This window comes from Odontesthes bonariensis, chromosome 11 (assembly GCF_027942865.1).
Source record: "Odontesthes bonariensis isolate fOdoBon6 chromosome 11, fOdoBon6.hap1, whole genome shotgun sequence".
Lineage (NCBI taxonomy): Eukaryota > Metazoa > Chordata > Actinopteri > Atheriniformes > Atherinopsidae > Odontesthes > Odontesthes bonariensis.
This window is the reverse complement of record NC_134516.1, coordinates 10,615,824-10,636,426: the sequence shown is the minus strand read 5'-3', so window position 1 is coordinate 10,636,426 and position 20,603 is coordinate 10,615,824. Positions and strand designations below refer to the sequence as shown.

At 43.3% G+C, this 20,603-nt stretch overlaps 2 protein-coding genes across 8 annotated transcripts in view; both read left to right on the top strand.

Annotated features, from left to right (window-relative positions):
• Window positions 1-10,740, top strand: part of LOC142391613 (nck-associated protein 5-like) — a 156,230-nt gene extending 145,490 nt beyond the window's left edge. For all 7 annotated transcript variants that reach the window (XM_075477478.1, XM_075477477.1, XM_075477481.1 and 4 more), the window contains 3 exons: window positions 490-613; window positions 716-891; window positions 7,405-10,740. In XM_075477478.1, coding sequence (XP_075333593.1) covers window positions 490-613; window positions 716-891; window positions 7,405-7,713 — 609 coding nt within the window. In that variant the 3' untranslated portion in view covers window positions 7,714-10,740. The remainder of the gene's footprint in view (window positions 1-489; window positions 614-715; window positions 892-7,404) is intronic.
• A 751-nt stretch (window positions 10,741-11,491) lies between these two features.
• Window positions 11,492-20,183, top strand: LOC142391612 (ly6/PLAUR domain-containing protein 1-like). The gene is made up of 3 exons (XM_075477476.1): window positions 11,492-11,738; window positions 14,692-14,826; window positions 17,908-20,183. The coding sequence occupies exons 1-3, from the start codon at window positions 11,582-11,584 to the stop codon at window positions 18,129-18,131; spliced, it is 516 nt and encodes a 171-aa protein (XP_075333591.1). The 5' UTR covers window positions 11,492-11,581; the 3' UTR covers window positions 18,132-20,183.
• The last annotated feature ends 420 nt before the right edge of the window (window positions 20,184-20,603 follow it).

The window sequence follows — 20,603 nt, the reverse complement described above, 5'->3', positions numbered from 1 at the left end:
ACCGCGATCAGAGGGTGGCTTGTCATTTTTGTTGTATTTTTTGAGATTTGGCGGCTAGGGGAGATGTCGAGCTAATCAGGAACAGTGTGGTTAGGCTCGTGAGACCGAAACCTGTGTTCCAATTCATTGCATTTTTTTTGTGGTAGAAGTATCGGCATCGGTACTCGGTATCGGCCAGTACTCAGATCCAAGTATCGGTTTGAAAAAAAAGTGGTATCGCTGCATCCCTAGAGAAAATAGCTTAAAAAAAAATCAAACTTTCTCTCTGGACTGAATGGTTCCGCGCGGACTTCAACAGCGAGGAGCTGTGTTCTTTACTTTGATATTGCCTAAATAAAAAAATAAAAATGCTGACGAGGTGGGGAAGGGGCACCGTTCAGTTTTAATGGTTTTCTGGGGGCATTCTTTACCTTTTTCTTTTCACCGCAGATTCCGCAACGGTGGGTAATCTGTTGTGAAATGACTCTTTGTCTCTTTGTCCGTTCACAGGACAGAGCCTTTCAGGTGTGCACGCACTCGGGCGGCGGCAGCGACACGGAGACCGAACCCGAGGGAAGCGTTTTGGCTTCACCGCGCAGAACCCCGGTCAACAGAGAGAAGAGGGCTGACTCCGGTCAGTTTTTTTTTTTTTTTGCCACCGAGTGATGCGTGCAGTTTCCCCCACAAACTTTCTGTACCTTTTTTTTCGGTTAAAACTTACTCCTTACGTTTACAGTCGAGCGGAACGAAGGCACCCTGAAGCGACGGAGTGTCGAGAAATCCTTGTCAATCATGGACTTCTACCAGCACGACATGTTCTCGCACCTGGAGAAGGACAGCAGGAGGATTTCCCACTACAACTTGTTGCACAAAGAGTCGCCCATCGATGGCAGCGCTGGAGACAGGCTCAGCGTGAGTACTGAAGTGGCTCATTATCCACTTAATTGGTTTTTCTTCATTACAGGCTGCTTTACAGGCGTACTGTTGATTCCTACAAAGGACTTTATTGGTTCGTTACGTTTCTCATGACACCCAGGGTGGAGTCGAGACACTTTTCACTCTATATCTACATAGATCAGCTTCTTCCACTGACTTCAACCCAAAAAAATAAGCAATGCAGCTCACAGCTCTTTATGAAGACAATAGGTGCTGAGAGGTGCGGGGGGAGCAACTTGGCCTTGATCAGACTTTCTACATTGTGTTCGTTTGCTTGGAGCAGAGTCGTAGAGAAATTGAATTTTTACCATTCGTGTCACAGACTTCAGCGAGGAGGCTTTCCACGCGGTCAGAGCGAGTCCGGTTGGGTTTCAAAGTCAGCTTGAGCTCTGAAATGGTTCCTGAGGCCAGGGGGGGAAATTCACTCGGGTTTCCTTTTTTTCTGCCCCTGACATTGTTGTTTGCAGGTTTTCCTTTCGGCTCTCGGAATTGTTTGCAGATTTTCATAGAAGAGGCCGGCTAATTGCTTTCGACCGCCTCGGCCTCTCGCGTCAGCGGGTATTTGCCTACAAGTATTTAACGCTGCTGAATGACAAATTAAGATCAGGGACCATGAAATGGCCTTCAGCCTGCACGCGGGGGGGGGGGGCTCTATGGGGCAGCAAAACTCCCCTCACTTACGCTGCCGCTGCCCCAACGCCGGCTCTTGACACAAAAATCCATATTCTCTAAGAAAAGGGTCTGACTCAACACAACGTTTAAAAAAAACAATCAAGTACAAGAGGTAGAGGGGAAATCTGAACTTATGTCAGGCGCTGATTCTTGATCTTTTTTTTATGCCTTTATTGTATAGGACAGTGGAGAGAGACAGGAAGCAGGGGGCAGAGAGAGGGGGAATAACACGCAGCAAAGGGCCGTCCGATGCGGGATTGGAACCGGGGCCAGCTGCAGCGAGGACTATAGCCTCTGTACATGGGGATTAAATGGAAACTATCTCTGACACGTTTCAAAACAATGTTTCTGCGTGACGGCAAACTTGAATCGAGGAAAATTCGACACGTTCGTTGCCCTAGATGCCGTCAGTGATGACTCTGAGGTCAAAATCGCTTCCTTGCTGCCACCATGTCTTCCGAAACAACTCCGTCGGAGTGTTGCAGAACAAAAAAAAAAAAAAAACGGAAACTTTTCAGGCTCGGGCCATCTGAAACAAAAAAAAGACGTTTTCACCAAAGCACGATCGGCCGAGTCTCCGTTTCATAACGAAAAAAAACCCAAAAAACAAGGGGGATTTTGTTTTCATTTTGATCCCAGCGGTAAGGCAGATCCCATAAGGCAGGTAAGGCAGCGCCATTAACACGCCGAGGAGACTAAATACAGCAAGCAAAGCTGCTCCTCATACCTGCCATTTCATTGGATACGGTGGGCTACATTTCTGAGGGGTGGCAGGATAGACGCGAAACTTTCTGTGTAGTTTTGACCCTGTTTTTCTCTTGGAATGAGGGAGGAAATTGAGAAAGATAACTTCCGAACGGTCGAAAATAAACTTTTTCCGACTGGATTATTGCATGCAACAAGTCGTGTGATTAAAGTTGGTGTTGAAATGGGCTTTCCTGCGAGCCCAAAGTTGGAATTATGCTGACATTACCCTATTCCAGAGCTGCGAAGCAACCATAATGATGGATGACTGCTGCTGAACCCATTTACCCTGCATTATTCTTCTGAGAAAGACAATCTATCCGAGTGTCATCACCTCCTCACCCCTGGCTGTGCACACCCGTACCTGTGCGGCCGCCTTCCCTTTTGTTGTGGCTGGCGGAGCGCTCGAGTTCCGAAGGCGCTGTCATTGGCTTTAGTTTGGGGAAGTCTGGTGGCTGCGAGCAGGCCCGTGTCACGGCGAGGTGATTTAAGCGCCTTTAATAACCTTTCACAAACACTCAGGAGAGTGATGTAAAGCTCAGCGGCTCCCATCAGAGCCCTCACAGCCCACGCTGGCCTCCCATTCATCATCCTGACAGCACCTGACAGCGCTGCTAACGGAGGCCCCCCCGCCCCTTCTTCTTCTATCCTCCCTTTCCACAGTCTCTCTTTTTCCCCACATGTCTCTCCTTGTCGAACTTTCCGTTTTGTCTCTCTCTATTTGTGTTTGTCCTAAAGCTACTCTTTGTCTCTCTCCCCAGTTGACTTTTGTGTCCGTACTTCCATCACGTCTTCTCACTCTCCAAGTCCTTTCCTCCGCTGACATTTATCACCCCCCCCCTCGTTTCTTTCTTACGCTTTACTTTTGTACGGCGAGAAAGATACGGGCGCCGCGGGAAGGTGACGCCAGAATACTTGCGAAGGCAAACTTCTCCCCTCACCCCAAAACAAATCTGTTGAACAAATCCACCTCCGTTGGAACAGCTTGTTACCTTGAGCAGTGATTACTCGGCGAGGGAGAGGGGAACTTTTCAGTTGAATTGAGTCGCCGGATATCCAAATCTATGTCCGTGCACAAATAGATATCGGTGGCGGGAAGATCAGAAGAGCAAGAGAAGCAGTCTCATTGTGAGGGAATTCAGAAACCGTCTACAGGAAATGAATATTGTGTCATGCAAAGGAGGAGAAAAAAGAAACCAATTCCATCTGTGGAAAGTCTTTCTTGTTTTCTTGTTCCTCCCCCTCCTCCTCCACACTTTTACAAGCACACAACGTAAAAAAAAAAAAAAAAAGATCTTTTCTTGGCGTATCTCTAGCTCTGGGACAACATCAGGTTGGTGAAGTGCCGGCCCGGCCTCGTGAATGTAAATCTCGACTGTTTGTTCCTCGGTGATCCGCTCATCGCCCCACATCCCTCGTGAGGGTCTCAGTGAGCATCGAGTCCGAGTTATTCTTCCTTTGGAGGGTGAACGAGTAAAGAATGCGTTGTTTTTCACTGTCAAATTTCAGTCTTGATGCAAGCTACATGAATGTACTGAAAAGAGGACGGCTGAATATGAACATGTAAAGGAAATGGCAATTATTTTGGACGATTTAAGGATTTCGTCTTTAATTTCGGTCGGTAGGCCCGGGCCCACAGACCAAAACTCCCCCGAGATCAGACAAATGATATCGCGGTGGTTTGACGTATGACCGTGGAGCTATTTTATCCACTAAGTTGTGAGAGGAGATGTTAAGAAACGTGGCTACTTCTGTTCATATCCCCAAATCCTGGTAAATTGTGGGCTAAATGTGAACTGGTGATTGCCTTCAGTAGGCCGAGATGTCTCCAAGACTTACTTTGCAAACCAAATTTCAGGGAATTTTAGCTGTCCGTGGACCATTAGGATGTCTTTTTTGCGTTCTTTTTATCCGAGACATCGTTGAAATGGGCAAAATCCGCCATTCTTACACCCTCTCCCTTCGAACCCGTTTAGATTTTATTGCGGGCAGGCAATCGGTGTCTAACTACTCACTCAGGTTAGCTGCCGACACAGAAAAATATCAGCTGTCAATTAAAATGTCAAAAAGGTTGTTTGGTTTCTTCAGAAATTTGAGGAATTCAAACTTATTTGCACACTTTCTACGAAGAAACGCAAAGGAGGAAGAAGAAAATACATAACCGCGCAGAGGGAGGCGAGGGGGATATGTCTTACTCGAGTTACAATGAAAATCCCTCACTGAGATTTTGTCCTGAACAAGTCTATTGAATTCAAGTTTAGAGATCCCATTACTGACATCTGATGCAGAACCAATTGCCTATTTGTTTTCCAACTGGAAGCCCTCACTTAGAAGCCTCTGCCTTCAGCCTCAGTCAGCTTGTGTCCAGCCATCATTTCGGCTGCACCTGCCGGCGGTACTGAGGCCCGCGCCGGGAGGCTTCGATTCGCTGGTAAATTGTGTTCCTCGCCCATCAAATCCAATCCAAAGTGATTGCACCCCCCCTCCTTTTTTTTTTATTTCTTTTTTTTTGCCTGACCTCTTGTTAGCCGAAGAAGCCAGGACTTCTCCACTCTCGCACAGCTCTTCTGGAAATCACCGATCCTCGTCACGTCGTGCACTCGCTCCTTTCTCCGGGCTCTGAGATTTCTACGGCCACACACTGATCTGACATTAAAGCAGCGTGTGGGGTTTGAATAAAGTCCGAGCCAGGCTAATCTGCATTCAAAACCTGCGCTTCATTTGGGGTCGAACCTGCAATCTGAGACGAATGCCGCCTTTAGGCACTTTCCCTTCAACTTTGCTTCTGATCCCGCTTGACAAATTTATGATTTTTTTTTGTTTTCCTGCCGAGTAAGGTTCACAGTTCATGTTATACACGCACACATGCATTGCGTCAATAGAAAAACAAACCCAACTGTATCGGCTCTATTTTGCCAATACAAAGTCAGAGATTCCCAATTTTAAAGTGACTACTCTGCCCAAAAAGAAGCCTCAATAAACCAGTTTAATGCCCTTCAGAGGTATGCGGCATTCTACATCAGTTTAGGTGCACTATATATTTTTTCCTCCATCGGAAATCCTCGAACTGTCTTGCTCTTATTGTGCACTTCCAATAGGTCTCGGCACTCAGTGCCTCAGGGTCCTGCAGCCCTCTAATCACAGAATAGCTCTCACCCGGGCTGGCAGATGAATGCGCTAAGGAGGCCGATAGGGGAGAAAGCCAACAAGCCTTCAGGACTGCTACAACTCTCTCTATTGTTTCCTCTCACTGCACCTACAGTCGCTGCCCAACAACACAGACAGATGCTGCAACTTAATGTTGCTCGGGCAGGAGTTGACAGAAGGCACAGAGGCATTCTTTGTCAGGTTTTCTTCTAGTCTTTTTTGCCGTAGCGACAAGTTTATTCCGTTTTTAGCTCGGCCCTGATGACATTAAAGGGATAGTTCGCCTCTTTTGACATGAAGAAGCCAGAAAAAGTCAGACCTCACAATCGTTTGGCGCTATTTCTCTCTTCCTTCGTATCACTACGAGCCGTGTAAACCGTGCAGACCGAAGTGCAGACCGAGCACTCCCTGCTTCCGAGCAGTAAACACCGTAACAGGTGCGGCTATCGCTAGGTGGCTGCACGCAGTGATATGAAGGGAGAGAAAATAGCGCCAAGCGATTGTGAGGTCTGACTTTTTCCTGGAGAACGATTTTGTGATGCAAATGTATTACTCTTTTGAACGTATATTGTTTTGAGAAGCAAGACGCTTTATTTTCGGGACCCCAGCCAACTAGCCGGACTACCTTCGTCAACACCAAAACGAGGCTGGAACTCAGCTCACAGGACGCAGCAGGGGGTAAGAAAATGTTCATAAATGATATTGCTAATATGGGATGTCATACAGCTTCATGTCAAAAGAGGCGAACTATCCCTTTAAGTACAAGAATCTGGTGTGTTTCTGTGAACAGCTGCAAATAGATCAGGCAAATATGGTGGCACAGCCTTATTTGGCTAAATGTGCAGGGCCTTCTTGTAAACATCCCGTAATTTTTGATCAGGCGTTTGCCGACTTGATGGGAGCAAAAAAAAAAAAAAAAACACACCTCCTGCCTCCGTTACCAACACCCTCACAGCCCTATATTACTGATGCAGGCATTTTGATGCTCGTCGCCTTGCGGTGAAATGCTAAACGGTTGGGGCTAGCACCGTTCCCGAGGGGTTGCCTATCCACTGCAACTCATGGCGTGCCAGGTAGCTGCCGCGACATCTCCCGGGTCTCGATTGGCTGAAGAAAAGGGAGCAGCTACTCTGAGAGAAGGGGTGAGGGCTGACTGGTACGGTGACTAGCTTGTGAAAGGACCATTTGAGACATACACGAGGACGCTCAAAGTTGGCACATCATCAGCAGCCTCTGACTTTTTCAGTTTTGCTCCCCTCTGTGGACATATTGGGGTTGCAGCAGCTGCTTAATGCAGACTTTTGCACTTTTGTTGCTGAGTTTAATCACCAGTGAGTTGCCTACAGGGAGTGCGCCCTTGAGAGTCCAACAGGCTTAGCTGTGATTACACAATCCGGTCTGGTGATAAGACTCACAATAACACTTTGGGGACTGTCACGAATGTCAGCACCGCCCTCAAGACTGAAGTGCTCCTGCTAATTGAAGCGGTTTGGAATGCAGGTTGTTTTATTTTTATGATTACATGACATTACCCAAGAGTATCATATCCCTCTATGCTAATCTATGGAGAAGACTGGATAATACAATTCAGTTATTATGACAGGGAGAGCGAGGGAGCCCACAAGCCCACAGATGCGTGGCCGCCAACACTCAAGACATGCGTTTAGTTGTCGAGCGTGATAAAAATCTGTCACGCTCTCAAGCGGCGTCGCTCTTATTGCTTTGAAGGACAACAACTGCAGGAGTTTCGTCTCTCTGTTTGTCATTTGAAAGCAGAACGAGCAAATGCGGGGTTCCGGGCTTCTGTTGGCAGTGAAATCAACATTCACCGCAGGTTGAGATCCCGCTGCCCGCTCTAGTTTGTGGAAAAATAATGTGTTTGTGGGGTTCTCTGTTGATTCTGAGTTCCTTTTCTTTTCTCTGCAGGACGTTCCCGCGGAGAAGATACCCGTCGATCCCAGCCAGCCAGCTTCTCTCGACATCTCGCTGGAGTCCCTAAACAAACTGAATCGCAGCAGCTCCGGGAGCCTGTATCCGGACGGGAGCTTGGGTGGTCTCAGAGGCGACTGCCACGCAGATGCGGTGAATCGCAGGGAGAGCTGCAGCAAGGCGGACGAGCCCTCCTCCTCCTCCAGCTTTGTGAGCAGGCCCGGGGCGGATCCCGCGGGCTCCCTCAGTGACTCGCTGTACGATAGTTTCTCCTCCTGCACCAGCCAAGGCTCCAATGACGTATGAGAAAGCAGGGCAGTAGGGACAGTCGATCTCTTGCTGAGTTTCGGTTTTTAATGTCACATCGAAGACTGGTTGTGTTCTTGGCCATTGTCAGCTATTTTTATGTCTTTTTTTTTTTTACATTCAATGTATTAATGGGTTGGATGTTTAAGGGTACATTTGGCCTATGAGAGGGATTTTCAGGTAGATTTGCACCTCTGATAGCCCTTAAAAACCACCTTTTTAGCATTTCTTTTGCAAGGAAGCATACTTTAGATTTTTTTTTATTTGTCATCCCAGTCACGAAGGCAGTTTCTGAAAACCACTGATGTAATAATCTTAACATTTTCTGCAAGAAATCCCATTTTAACTCGCACCTCATACATGAAGAGGAACATGCAGAGTTTTGGAGGCTCCTATTTTGTGCCAAACCACCTAAACCTAACCAAGTGAATTGAACCGAGTTGTTTTGGAGCCTAAAATGAACCGGTTTTTAACCAAAAGAGTCCAAAAAGAGTGAAAACGAAAGGAAAAAAAAAAGAAAAGAAAATGTTGGTCTGACACAGGTACTTGCAAAAGGCCGGTACTGTGGTATCTGAAACTAAAGAAAAAGAAAGTCTGACTCGAAGATCTAGCAGCTTATTCCTCTACTGCCCCTCCAACCTCTAATGAAAACTTATGTTATAGCTGGCAAAATGTGTTAGCGCATGTTGTCAGAGCATTTACAGAGAAACTGTATGATCTGTGGTTTCCGGAAATGTGAAATAGCAATGTTCTACTTAGGTGACTGGGTCAGTGGTTAAGTTGGTTTTGTCTCAACTTGCTTTTAATCTTCTCCGGACTCAGGCTTCGCTAGTCCTGGAAAAGAGTAAGAGCCTTGCCACGACAGTAGGAGCCCGTTACTCTCTGCATACAATGCAAAGCACTTAGTCGAGCCGGAGTTGGAACTACGAGGATGAAACCTCAACACAAACCAGGCCTTTAAGTAGTTTGACTCTGGTTATGATGGATTCGGCAGCAATACGCAAGGTTGTTTCCATGCAACCTTTGGTTATCCTCTCCCCCATGCTGGGGTACTTCTTATCATTGCACTGTAACGAATTCTGTACAAAGTTTGAAAGGAGTCAATGATTATTCAAACAGTGCTTAGCAAATGTGCCACTGGTGGGCAGCAACGGCAGAGTCTTTGTTGAAAACCTCCATTTTAAACCCAAGGTGTCAGTTTATATATCGCTGCTAAGTAATGCTAATTGAAGTTGCCCAAGAACTGCCTGAGGGGAACCGTAAAAGTTAACATTGACACCTGGTTCGCGTGTTTTCAACTTCTTTTTTGGCGCAATGTTGAAAAAAATATCTTTCCTTTCACTTTTGTTTTCACTTACTTTAATCTCGGTAATTTGTGTTATTTTGACCGATTCGTGGCAAGTAAAATTGAACACGAGGGAAACGCCCCTGAAACGTTATAAAAGTGAACAAAATTCGCCGACACTCATTGTTTTAATGACGACAACAAGTGTTGCCACCCAGTACATTTATCAATAGCCTTTTTTTTTTTTTTTCTTTTTACCAATTTCATCATCACCAATTTTATCTGTTGATTCGTGTTATTGAGCACAACCAATTTTTGGTTTTTGTGTACATGGACATGAAAAAAAAGATATTTCAAGGTTTTGCAGATTTAAAGAAGGACAAAGCATTCAGTAGTGAGCTGGAGGCGTGGTGATGAAATAAAACACAACTTTTAGTCTGACGGTGTGTGGATTGTGGCTTGTTTGGCAAGGTAATTTTTTTTTTACGCTCGGTTAGGTTTAGCCATTAAAACTACTTGGTTAGGTTTAGTCATCAATGACTTCTCGGGTGGTTTAAGCATCAAGAACTACTTGGTTAGGTTTTTGACAACGACTTGGCTTGGCAATGCCTGCCACTTCTGAGAAAGCTCCATTTTCACAGCAGCAAATAAACTCGAGCTTGCTGGGGTGTCACAAACTAAAAAGAATGAATCGGACGATTTGAGTCCAACTGCATCGGATAACGTACGTTTTGTATTGCAAATATTTCTTTATTTGCCACAAGGTCGGGTTGGTTTTTAAGCGTCCAAATTACACTTTTAGAAGAAACGACCAACTGTTTTAGCTTGAACCCACTGTCATTGTCGGTAGCTCAGGGAACATACTGGACTCACGAAGATTGTAAAATATTAAAGCGCACCAATCAGGACACGTATAAATAACACTCAATATTCTTTTTCTTTTTGAGTTCCTGTTAAAAAAGAATCTCCATAATCCAAACAGTCTAGCTCTCAGTCTCATGTAGCATCGCAGCAAACCTGACCTCTCCAAACCTCAGTTTTCTTCTCTGTATATTATGTTGTAAATAAAAATCGCTATAAGTTAATATCAGAATGGGCATTGCTGATCGATATATATGCAAATAGGAAAAAGAAAAAAAAAAGAAAGAAAGATGTAAATTGTTTGCCAATCATTCAACCAAGGTTTTTAAGTCTACTGTTTGAAATTAGCATGCATCTTTTCCTATGGAATTCTTTAGGGTTTCTCGTTGAAATGAAATCTTTATTTTGATCAATAAGAGCTAATGCTAAACTATTTTATCACTTTATTCTCAAGACATATTGAACCTTAGGTGGAGTTATGCCAAATTTCTGTCTGGAATTTGACCAGCTGGTGCTAATCAACAGAGCCGACTGTGTGTTTCAATTTTTTTTCTTTTTTTTCTATGAAACTGTTAATACTGTATGAAAAGAGTGTGAAGAGGACTTGTGTATTTTTCTAGATGTCCAGTATTTATACCCACATTTTGTACTGTCAGACTATACGTAGTGTGATTGTCATGCTTCACCTCTTTCCTTAAATGTTCCTGGTTCCTTTGTAAAGAGAAGCGGTTGCCAGCAGTGTTACTTTGGTAATTCTTATTGATATTATTGTTATTATTATTACTGTGTGCAATTTTGTCTGTTACACTAGACTTTAATGCTATATTTTATGTAATTATTTCCTAAATAAATATGAGAAATTATTTCCTATTTCAAGCTGAGCTGCAGTGCTGTGCGTGTCTTTCTGTTTCAGGTAATCACAAATGGCGCAAACTTGCTGCGCCATTTGTGCTGGAGGATTGATTAATTCTTTCTTTCCCTTGGTGGGAAAAATGAAGGTTTTGGGCAAACCAAAATATTTCTGGCGTGTGACCGCCGTTTCACTGCCCCGTCACCGCGGAGGGATTCATACCCACTATTTAGTCCCCCGATGAGCTATTTACGCGCGTTCTGAGTAAACGCAGTGAGTTTACGCACGCTTGGAAGACACGTGCTGTTGACTGACGATCACAAAGCACGAGCACCGAGGCTGATCATGTTTAAAGTGGGGGTAAAACGGGATTTGTGTTGGAATGATGAGGTTTCTCTTATGTTAAGTTGAGAGGAAAATAAAACCCGCTGTTATACATGTCGTGCGAGAGGTTGGTCAAACCTCACAGCCACAAGATGTGGTGGTTCGGTGTTAATTTGGTATATGGAATCACTATGAAGTAGTTTATATCAAAATGTTCATTTTTGTAGAATGAGAAGGATCATTTTTGTTTCTTCCAGCTCCTCAACACTGGCGCACCAGAGTGCTGATAAAGAGATATAAGTCATAGAACGTGGTGTTTAAAGGTGAAATATTCGCCTACTAGATGTTTTTTTTATAGGCCGTCGTCGATGAGTAATTAGATTTTTAGCAGTGCGTGAGGAGAGTGTGAGATATGCATATTTCAGCTCCCGTCACGTGGTACGCTTTATGATTTCTGCGCTCGCGGTTCATTCGTCTCCAGTGGCGTTTGCGCGCAGGCTCCCACTTCAGCGGAACTCTCACATCAGCCAAGCCGAGAGAATGAGCGGATGCGCATCTGGGCTTCCTCCGCGGCGGGTTCCCCTCCACCTCCTCCGAGCGCCCTCCTCCTGAACTTGTGGTCTGATGTTTCTCCTCTTGGCGTTACTTGGGAGAGGATGCGTCTGCTCGTTTTTGCGACTTTATTTGGAGTCTTTCTCGACGCAGGTAGGTGCAACTTGAGACCGCAGCCCCCCGTTTCGGGCACCGTTGAGTGCTTTCTTTTGCATTGGCGCGCAACAGGGAGACGCAAGTGCTGACATTTCTCGTTATTGTAGCTTTCCGTGACACGGTGGGGACAGTTTTAACAGCTCCCCACACGGTACACTCTTCCAAAATGGATACAACTTTATTTCCTATTGGTTAGATCAGAAAGCAGTGGTAGTGTTCTTTGGTAACAGTTTGTTTTTTGCGGATGAACCTTAAATCCTTCAGCAGGGTGCAGTTTCTCTTTGGAGAAATTTAAAGCTTGAGAAAATGCCTGGAACTGACGGTCATGTAGCCTCCTGAAAACCCCATGTACGTTACCTGAAGTATTCCTGCTCCTTTCTGCGTTTGCTTTGAATGGTTCATTTTCCTCTAGACTGGGTAAGTGTTGAGAAAGAGGAGGGCGCCTCGTTTTTTGTTTGTTTTTTTTTTGTTTTGCTTATATTGCCAAAAACACAAGAGGATCCTGTTTCCAAATATTTCAAAAATGTTACTCTCTTGCTATTCTCTGCACCAACCTCTCCTCTTTTTTTTTTTTTTTTTTTTTGCCGAAGTAAAGAATATAAGTCGAGCAGTTTTCTCTAACTGATAAGCCGAGGTCTGAGGTTGGATGCTGCACCAGTTTCCCCAGTCTCCTTCCAGGTGATGGATGGAGGTTTCAGGTATTTGTTTGGTTTACATTAATTACGGATGCGTCGAGACGAGCAGACCTTTATCAGTTGCTGCTGTTCGACTTTGGATAAATGATTCTTGCCATCGTAATAATTACACCCTTCATGTCTGTCCGTGGGGACTGATAGCTTGGGTGGGATATTTGGAAAAGAAAGGGCAGGCCTGTTTGCAAGACTTTTTGTCTTTGATTGAACGCCTGTTTTTGATGCTGCTATATCTAATCTGACTACAGCCTTGCATGGGATTTTCACAGCTTTGTCTGCAGACGCCGCGTCTTTTTACTCTGAGCCTTCACACTTTCTCCTTTGTAGGTCTCACTTTGCTTTCTGCAGATGTCTTGCCCTTTTTTTTTTTCTTTTTTCTTTTTTTTTTTTTTTTTGCAGGGCCAGCGTAACCCTAACCCTACAACTCAATGAGGTTTCTGGGCAATAAGAAAAGCTCATCCAGGCAGCAGTAAAAGCATCCAAATCAAAACCCATAAAAAAGCTCTGAATGTGCAGAAAGATGCGGTGCCAGACAGGACTCTTTTTTTTCTATGTTATTATTATCAACTCGGGGACTGATTACGCAAGTGGGTCATTCGCTCTTTTGTCAGTTTGTACTGTAAATGGAGCTTTATCACCTAAAAATCCAAAGGTTAGAAGTGAATCTAAAAGAGCCACTCCGTGCTTTGCTGATTTAAAACAAGAAAAAAGAAAAAAAGATTTTATGGCTTCATCTCAGCTCAGTGTGTGAATTTATAACCTCTCTGTTGACACTCATGAGATGCCAATAAAACCAGCTGAAGATTATGTGCTTTGTAAACTCGGGGAGGCCTTGGCCCTGTCCTCCTGCTTGCAGGCGTGATGTCAGAACACCGCAGAAGATAGAAGATGACATTGCACTCTCGTGCAGAGTGCCATCAGTCATATGTGGGCCGAGCGCACCCCGAGAGGTGATGGGGAAAAGCAAAATAAAAACCTACACGGCCCAGCTCCAGGAGAGGATGAAAACTGACAAAGAGCGATCAGGGGATTCTGTGAATAAACGCTAACGATGCTGCCCTGCAACATAAAGAAAAACAGACTCGGTTTACCCGAACAATCTAGACCGAATGCCACACATTCATATATTGTGAACAAAGTTAAGCTTTTCAATCTTCACTTTAAAATAAAAACAGTACATTTGTTCATCGTGTTTCTTCGACTGTTTTGCTTGTGTGATTTGCGTGCAGTGACCAGGCACCAGACTAACTTTTCTCTTTTTTTTTTAAACATAACTTAATTCAAATGTGTTAAAATAACAGATGCTGGCTAATTTATTAATTTTTTTTTTTTAGTTTTTTGGCCTTTTTTAATCTATAGAAGCAGACCGATCATGTTGTGTTGATTTGTGAGTGTTTGAGCTGCTGACGGTGCTTTGTTTTGAATTGAACAGAACCAGGCTAGCTGTTTCATCCTATTTCCACTCAAGCTAAGCTGAACTAACCTATTATGGTCAAGCTTGGAATTTATCTTTAAATTAAGCTGCTCAGCTATTGCATCTATACGTTTAAATCACCAAAAAACTTTGGCAAAAAAGAACGTGGGCTTGAACATTTCACTCTCTCTCTCTCTCCCTCTCTGCTGTGCTTCAGCTTTGACTCCAAAGCTCCCCCAGCAGTAAAAGTTGCAGTGATTAACACAAGTTAGAGACTTTTCCTTCTGATTGTTTGTTTTCTCTCCGTCATTGAGGCTTCTTGCTAATCACATCAGATGCGATGGAAGGAGCCAAAGGGATTAGATTTTACATTCAGATTCAGCAAACATCACAAAAAGCTATTTAAGTTACCTTGTTGTGCTTTGGATTTTCCACGTTTGTGCAGATACAATTTTTCATATTTCAGTCTGTCAGTGAACATTCGAGGGGCTTCGAAGATTTGGTGAGAGTTTTGACTTTTACAACTTCTTGATTTAGGGATCGCTTGTGAGACAACATGTTATGTTAGAATCTTTCATGATAATAAATGCCGAAGCATAATGAATAATGTTAGAAATATGTTTCTTATTGGATGAACTTGGACTTTCGTGGCGTTGATATGCAATAAAAAGACAACTGCGCATTTGAATCAAATTGACGGACACTTTACATAACACATTTCTTTGACATTTGACAAACAACCCAGAAAGTGCCCAAGCAGAGCTAACATAGAACACAACATGCTGCAAAACCGAATACATATATATTTTTCTTTGCTGTTTCTTTGGCTTTCTCTGTCACACAGGATATTCCCTTCAGATCCAGTGTTACCAGTGCGAGGAGATGAAGCAAAATGACTGCTCCACACCGGAGTATATCGTCAACTGCACGGTCAACGTACAGGACATGTGTCAGAAGGAGGTGCTGGTCAAACCTGATGGTAAGAGCCTGATTTTTGTGTTGTCGTCTCGTCCAATGAAGGCACAGTGGCAGCCTCTAGACGGTTGGTGTCTTCTATTTTTACAAAAAACTATCCTCGACTGTCCCTCAAACCAAGAGCACGTTGTTCGTGACAGATTAAAATGACAGTTTCTGATTTGAAATTAAAAGCTTAGGAGAATTCGGTGGAGTTCTAGGCTTTCTGGGTTTTCCTGCACCTTGACTGGATGCGGGATTAGTAACATAAATATCGAAGTCTCAGCTAAAAAGAGCCTTGATAAGGCTTTGGTCTTTCAAGTCATGCAAGCACTTCTACACAGGCAGCTCATTAAATTATCTGAGATGTTTGCATCTTTAATACTTGTTCTCCTTAAGGTTGAACGTCAGTTATCTAACAACATTTCTCACCAAAGAATCCGGCTGTCACTCCTTCTCCAAATACCTTTTTTAATCTTCGTGTCCAAATATCTGGCCCCGCAGAAGAGGTCAACACGGCCCACTTTGATGTTCAGCGAAATAGACATTGTTATCTGTTATTTTGATTCTTGTTCAGCTTCAAAGAAAGAGACCCATCAGTTGGCGTGTGGACTTGCAGTTTTACAGCAATCCCAATTTCACAGGCTAGATATTGGCCTTTAGCAGATTCTTGTGTGAAACCGTTATAAGGCGAAAAACATTGCTGCCCTCCATCGCTTTTACTTTCATGTTTGTTTTTTATATCTCTCTTGGTGTTGTGCAGTTGTTTTACTGTTATTCCAAAGGCAAAGGATTAACTGTCTAGTGTTTTACGGGGATATCTTGGAACCCCCACATTCAGCTCGTTTGTCACATATGACAACTGATGCAACATTTGATTAGCCTTGTGCTGCCTTGCAAGAATATACTGGTTCAGTCCGTTGAGTGTGCAGCTGACAGGCTGCGGTGGCGAATTATTTGTGTAGCGTAACACAAAAAAAACCCCACAGAGCTTCGAAGTAGTCGTGTGGTAAGAAAAAAAACACATTTAGATGAGAATTTTTCTGGGAACAGATTAATTAACAGTGTGCTAAGAAGGATGAATATCAGCATTTATTCACAACACACTGGAAATATTTGTTAAAATAGTCTAAGAATGTACAGCGGGCTACGTTTGCTTTGGGTGTTACAGTTTCTGATCGTTCGTGGAGCCAGGAATCCGTGCTCTATTTATTCTTACGTAAAGTTCTCACCTAAATTGCTTGTTTCATGACTTTTTTTGTTTTGTTTTTTTGTGTATTTGTTTTAGTGTTGTCTTTACCATTTGGATATTCCGTTTTTTAGTTTATCTCACCAGTTTTCCCTCTGCATTTTAGCTAACCCTCCTTCTTCTTTTGTTTGGTAGAGCTTACCTACTTATGTATTCTGCGTAGTTTACCTCCTACATTTTCACTTCATACCAGGTCCTAATTTGTCAATTACCTCACCTGCATTGTGTTCATTGTTATCTTTCTAAGAATATCTAGTTCTAGGTTTCTTTTTTAAGTACCAGATTACCATCTTTGTTTCATATTTTTTATTTACCTTCTTGTGCTGTGTTTAGTTTTGTTCCTGCCTAGTTCTCGTTATTCTGGATTGATGTGTTATGAGCTTACTTCCCCTGCAGTGCTTTTAGCTTTGTCAGTAAAAGTCTATATATTTTCCTTTCCCGCCTGCCTCCTTTGGGTCCGTTTAGATCCCTTCACACATGCCAGGACACTACAGCTATATTAAAAACACAAGAAAAGCAAGAAAACACTGTGTTTAAGTGCTGCATTAGCATATTTTGCTAGCTCTGGTTCATTATCTTAAGTATGTTAGCATAGTGTTGCTTCTAATTTTACATTGTTAACGAACGGTATGGTACATAAATTTGGTTATGCAAAACTGAAACAACTCATTTTGATTAGCATGCTATGCTAAGTAGTCTGCGATCAACTACAAGTTGATCCCGATATGATTAAATGTGCGTGGTTATTTTTAGGCTTTTTTCAGATGTGTTGCAATGGTCACCACCAGCTGGGGTGGGATTTTGTCACCTGCATAACCAAGACAATAGATGAGAAGCTTGTTGCTTTCCGTGGCATTTGCGCATACATTTCTCAAATGACGTGCCATTATCACACAAGGAAGTGTTTCGAGTTCGTGGTCACTTCGTGAGCCCCGGCTGGTCTAAAATCGGAGACACATTGGTAAACTAATGCTCCAAATGAACTGTTTTAAAAGCTGGTGAAAATTCTTAAGCTATTGAAACATATTCCAGCAGTTTGAGTTTGTGGCAGTGTGGCCATGGTACTTCTATCCTTTGAAAGATATCAGACAGCAGATGGCTTGAAGGTTAAACGCTGTTTTGTAATTGTTAACGTGTTTAGCTTGTGGAACAATAGCTTTGTGCGGTGTCCTTGCAAAAGGCAATGGAAAGAAGGGCAGCCATTCTATGGTTGGTTAATTTCATGCTTTGGTTTACCAACAGGTAAGCAGGCTCCAACTTCCTTAGAAATGTCTCCTTGTTCTACACACCACACAAAGACTATCCGAGAGGACAAATGCTCAGCTTGCACATATTTCTCTTTCACAAACTTTTCTTCGATAATGCAAGCTTCTGCTGGAAAGAATTAGATTTAATCAAAACACTTGCCCGTTTTTGTCCTGTCAGGGGAAACTTTATTTGTGGCCAAAAGAAAACACAGGAGGAATAATGCAATAAGGATGCCCATAATGTGTTATAGCAGCATAAACGTGTAACATTGTGGAGAAGCATGACTTGATAACAGAGTGAGCGGCTCTCGAGTGCAATACAAAGCTACAATTTTATCATACAAAGTGTTTCTATACAGCACTGACAAATATCAGTTAATAAGAGCAGACTGGAAGCCGATCGCTCCGATAACTCAGAGACTGCAATAAAATGATACAGCTGGGCAAAACAAAGGATTCTTAAAAGTTACATGTTCAATCTTAGCAATCTAATTAGAACTGGGAAAATGAATCAGCAGTTCTGTGGGACTCGTGTATTACAAGTGTCTGTCTTAAAGCTGTGCAACTGTTCAGACATCCCTTTAGTCTGTGCTTCCTGTCTTTCCTGCAGGGATACATTATCGGAAGTCCTGTGCATCCTCTGGGGCCTGCCTCATTGCCTCCTCTGGCTACCAGCAGTTCTGCACCGGCAAGCTCAACTCGGTCTGCATCACCTGCTGCAGCACCCCACTCTGTAACGGCCCCAAAAGGAAGCGCCCCATCCCCTCAGTGGCAACGTGGAACCGGCCTCCTCTTCTCCTCCTGCCGACACTGATGATCCTTCCGCTGGCATAGATGCACCCCCCCACCCCCCACCCACCCCAAAAACCCTGAGTTTGTTAACTTGTTCATTTTAAGTTCCCCACCCAAACTAAATGAAGGCTTTTAAACCCAACCGCTTAGACTAATCTCCCCCCCGATTTCCTGTTATCGTGCCAGAAACGTATTATTTGACGGACAGATGGGAGATTAATATCTATCCTCTCGTCGAATTTATGCCAAAAAAAATATTAGCATATTGCTCATAAGATATTGCCCTAAAACAAATCTTATAAAACAATGAAACGTTAGTTTCTTAACTGTTTGGAGGCATTCAACACCAAAGAGTCCTAATTTTAGTGGTCATAAATCTGACTGGAATGCACATAACCCTGATATCAAGCTGCAGGCAGTGAAGCAAGCATCATTGCAGGGTATTGGACCTTAAAAATGCCCCGATGGCTTAATGGAAGCTCATCTCTACACAAGGCTCTATAATATGAGGGAAAGCCTAAAAAAAACACAGATTTCCCGGTGAAGCATAGTGCTGATAGTTTCTAAATGTTTAACAGTCGTGTGAGTGCGTCCACATGTTTTTGGCTAAGTAAGAGAAGCTGCCAAAAAATAAATAAAAATGGGTAGAATGGACATAAAACACAAACCTTAATGTTCTTTATTTGTTTTATTTGCTGTCCTGGGCCTCGTACCTGTGATCAATGGGCAGATTTGCGACAACACTGGTTTTTTCAGCGTCACGAAAGAAAACTGATCTGATGAGCTGGTGAGAACGATGCAGAGAGTGTTCGAACCACTCTGAATCGTTCTGTTTCTCTTCTTAGTGGAGCCGTCGGGGCATCTATCCCTTTCTTTGCTTTTTTGGGAACTCAAGCATTTCGGGGGGGGTACCTGCTCTGAAGTTATTTTCTGCCAATTACGTGCGGCGCTGGGAGAAGTTCTTGTAGTTTCAAGCTTTTGTTTTGTGGTCTTTTGATTGATTTGTGGCTTGAAGCAGCACTGCCGTTTTTTTAATTTTTATTTCTTGTTGATGCTGTAGCTGTTGTTGCTCAGAGTGCACAATTTCTCTCTCTTCATTTTTATTAAATTGATTGCCGGTCTTCTGAACCCATGCTATACTAACACTCTTTATATGTTAAATTAAAGGCTGCACTTGGATTTAGGCTAAGAACTTCAATTCCGAGGTTTCCGAGGGCGCTTGCAACACATCGTCCTGTTGGTTTTATGCTCATTATTCACTGCCATTCTGTATTGATTGACATTTAACCCCAGAGAACATCAAATATGCTGAAATAGTTTTAGAAGTCCACGTGATAAATCGCTTCGTCACCCTCGTACATAAAACTGAGCTGATTGTAGACATTAAAAACACATTAATATTACTTATATTCCCATGTGAAATTAGATATTAACCTGTCTCAGAGCTAAAGTACAGTAGTTTATGTTACACGGTGCGGTATAAGGAAATAAACTAGAAACACAAATACATTTCGGCACAAATAGAGCTGCTTCGGGATGATAGCGGTCATCTTCATGTGTAACTTTAGATCCTCTTCAAAAGAATTAAACATGCACCTGAATTATAGATCATTTATGTAACCACTCATGTAGTCCAACTATTTAATCGTGAAAGCCGATTTGAGGATCATGCTACTGTTCAGGTGAACGTTTTAGGAAAATTTGCAAATTTCAGCGCTCTTATTTCATTTGTACCGCCAAGTTGGGTTTGGCTGCTTACCTTCCATTTGTTTCTAAGGTAACTTGCACTGCACCGAATTTATAATCTAGTTAACAGTGCAGGAATGTGCACTGTGCTGTATTTAAATGTCACACGTGGAGACGTTTAGAGCAGAGCAAAGTGCGAGACACCTCAATTCTCCATTAGACGTTGTTTCGAGGCATTTTATCCGTGAGGTGAGACAGTTGTCAGACAGGAACCTGGGCATCTGATCAACATACATAGTGATTAATTTGATCTTTCTTTTTCTGTTTGCTTGTTTTATTGGTCTTCTGTGAAGAGTAACACTGTATTCTGATGGTGTGTGACGTAAATAAATGTTGCAGAAAAACCAAGCTAGTGCATCGTGTTTTGCGTGGACAAAAAACAAATATTTGCAAAAAGGTGTCGCATTTTCAGGTGGAGCCGGACCGTATTTAACCTCGCCGTTATCGTGATGGCTACCTACGGTCACAGGTTATTCCGCAGGCCTGCCGGGGCTCTGGTCCAGGAGTCAGGAGGGCCCCTGATCTCATCTAAGAGATGAGACAGAATTTTCTTGATTTAGATTTTAGATGCAATGTCAGCTGCTGTTTGTTTTGCAAGTTTTCAGACTCTTTGGTCCATGATCCAGCCACCTGGATCATGGATTTTTGCCTATTTAGGTCCTTCTGTAGTCATGATCCAGTTATGCAAACTCACAAAACAGCCGAACAGGGCCGGCCCAAGCCTTTATGGGGCCTTAAGCAGAATTTCATTTGGGGCCCCCCTACCAT

Excerpts from the sequence above, each read along its gene's own strand:
- LOC142391612 (XM_075477476.1), top strand. The coding sequence starts at position 11,582 with ATGCGCATCTGGGCTTCCTCCGCGGCGGGTTCCCCTCCACCTCCTCCG. Across the intron at positions 11,739-14,691 it reads TGGAGTCTTTCTCGACGCAG|GATATTCCCTTCAGATCCAG; the intron begins GTAGGTGCAACT and ends TCTGTCACACAG. Across the intron at positions 14,827-17,907 it reads GGTGCTGGTCAAACCTGATG|GGATACATTATCGGAAGTCC; the intron begins GTAAGAGCCTGA and ends TCTTTCCTGCAG.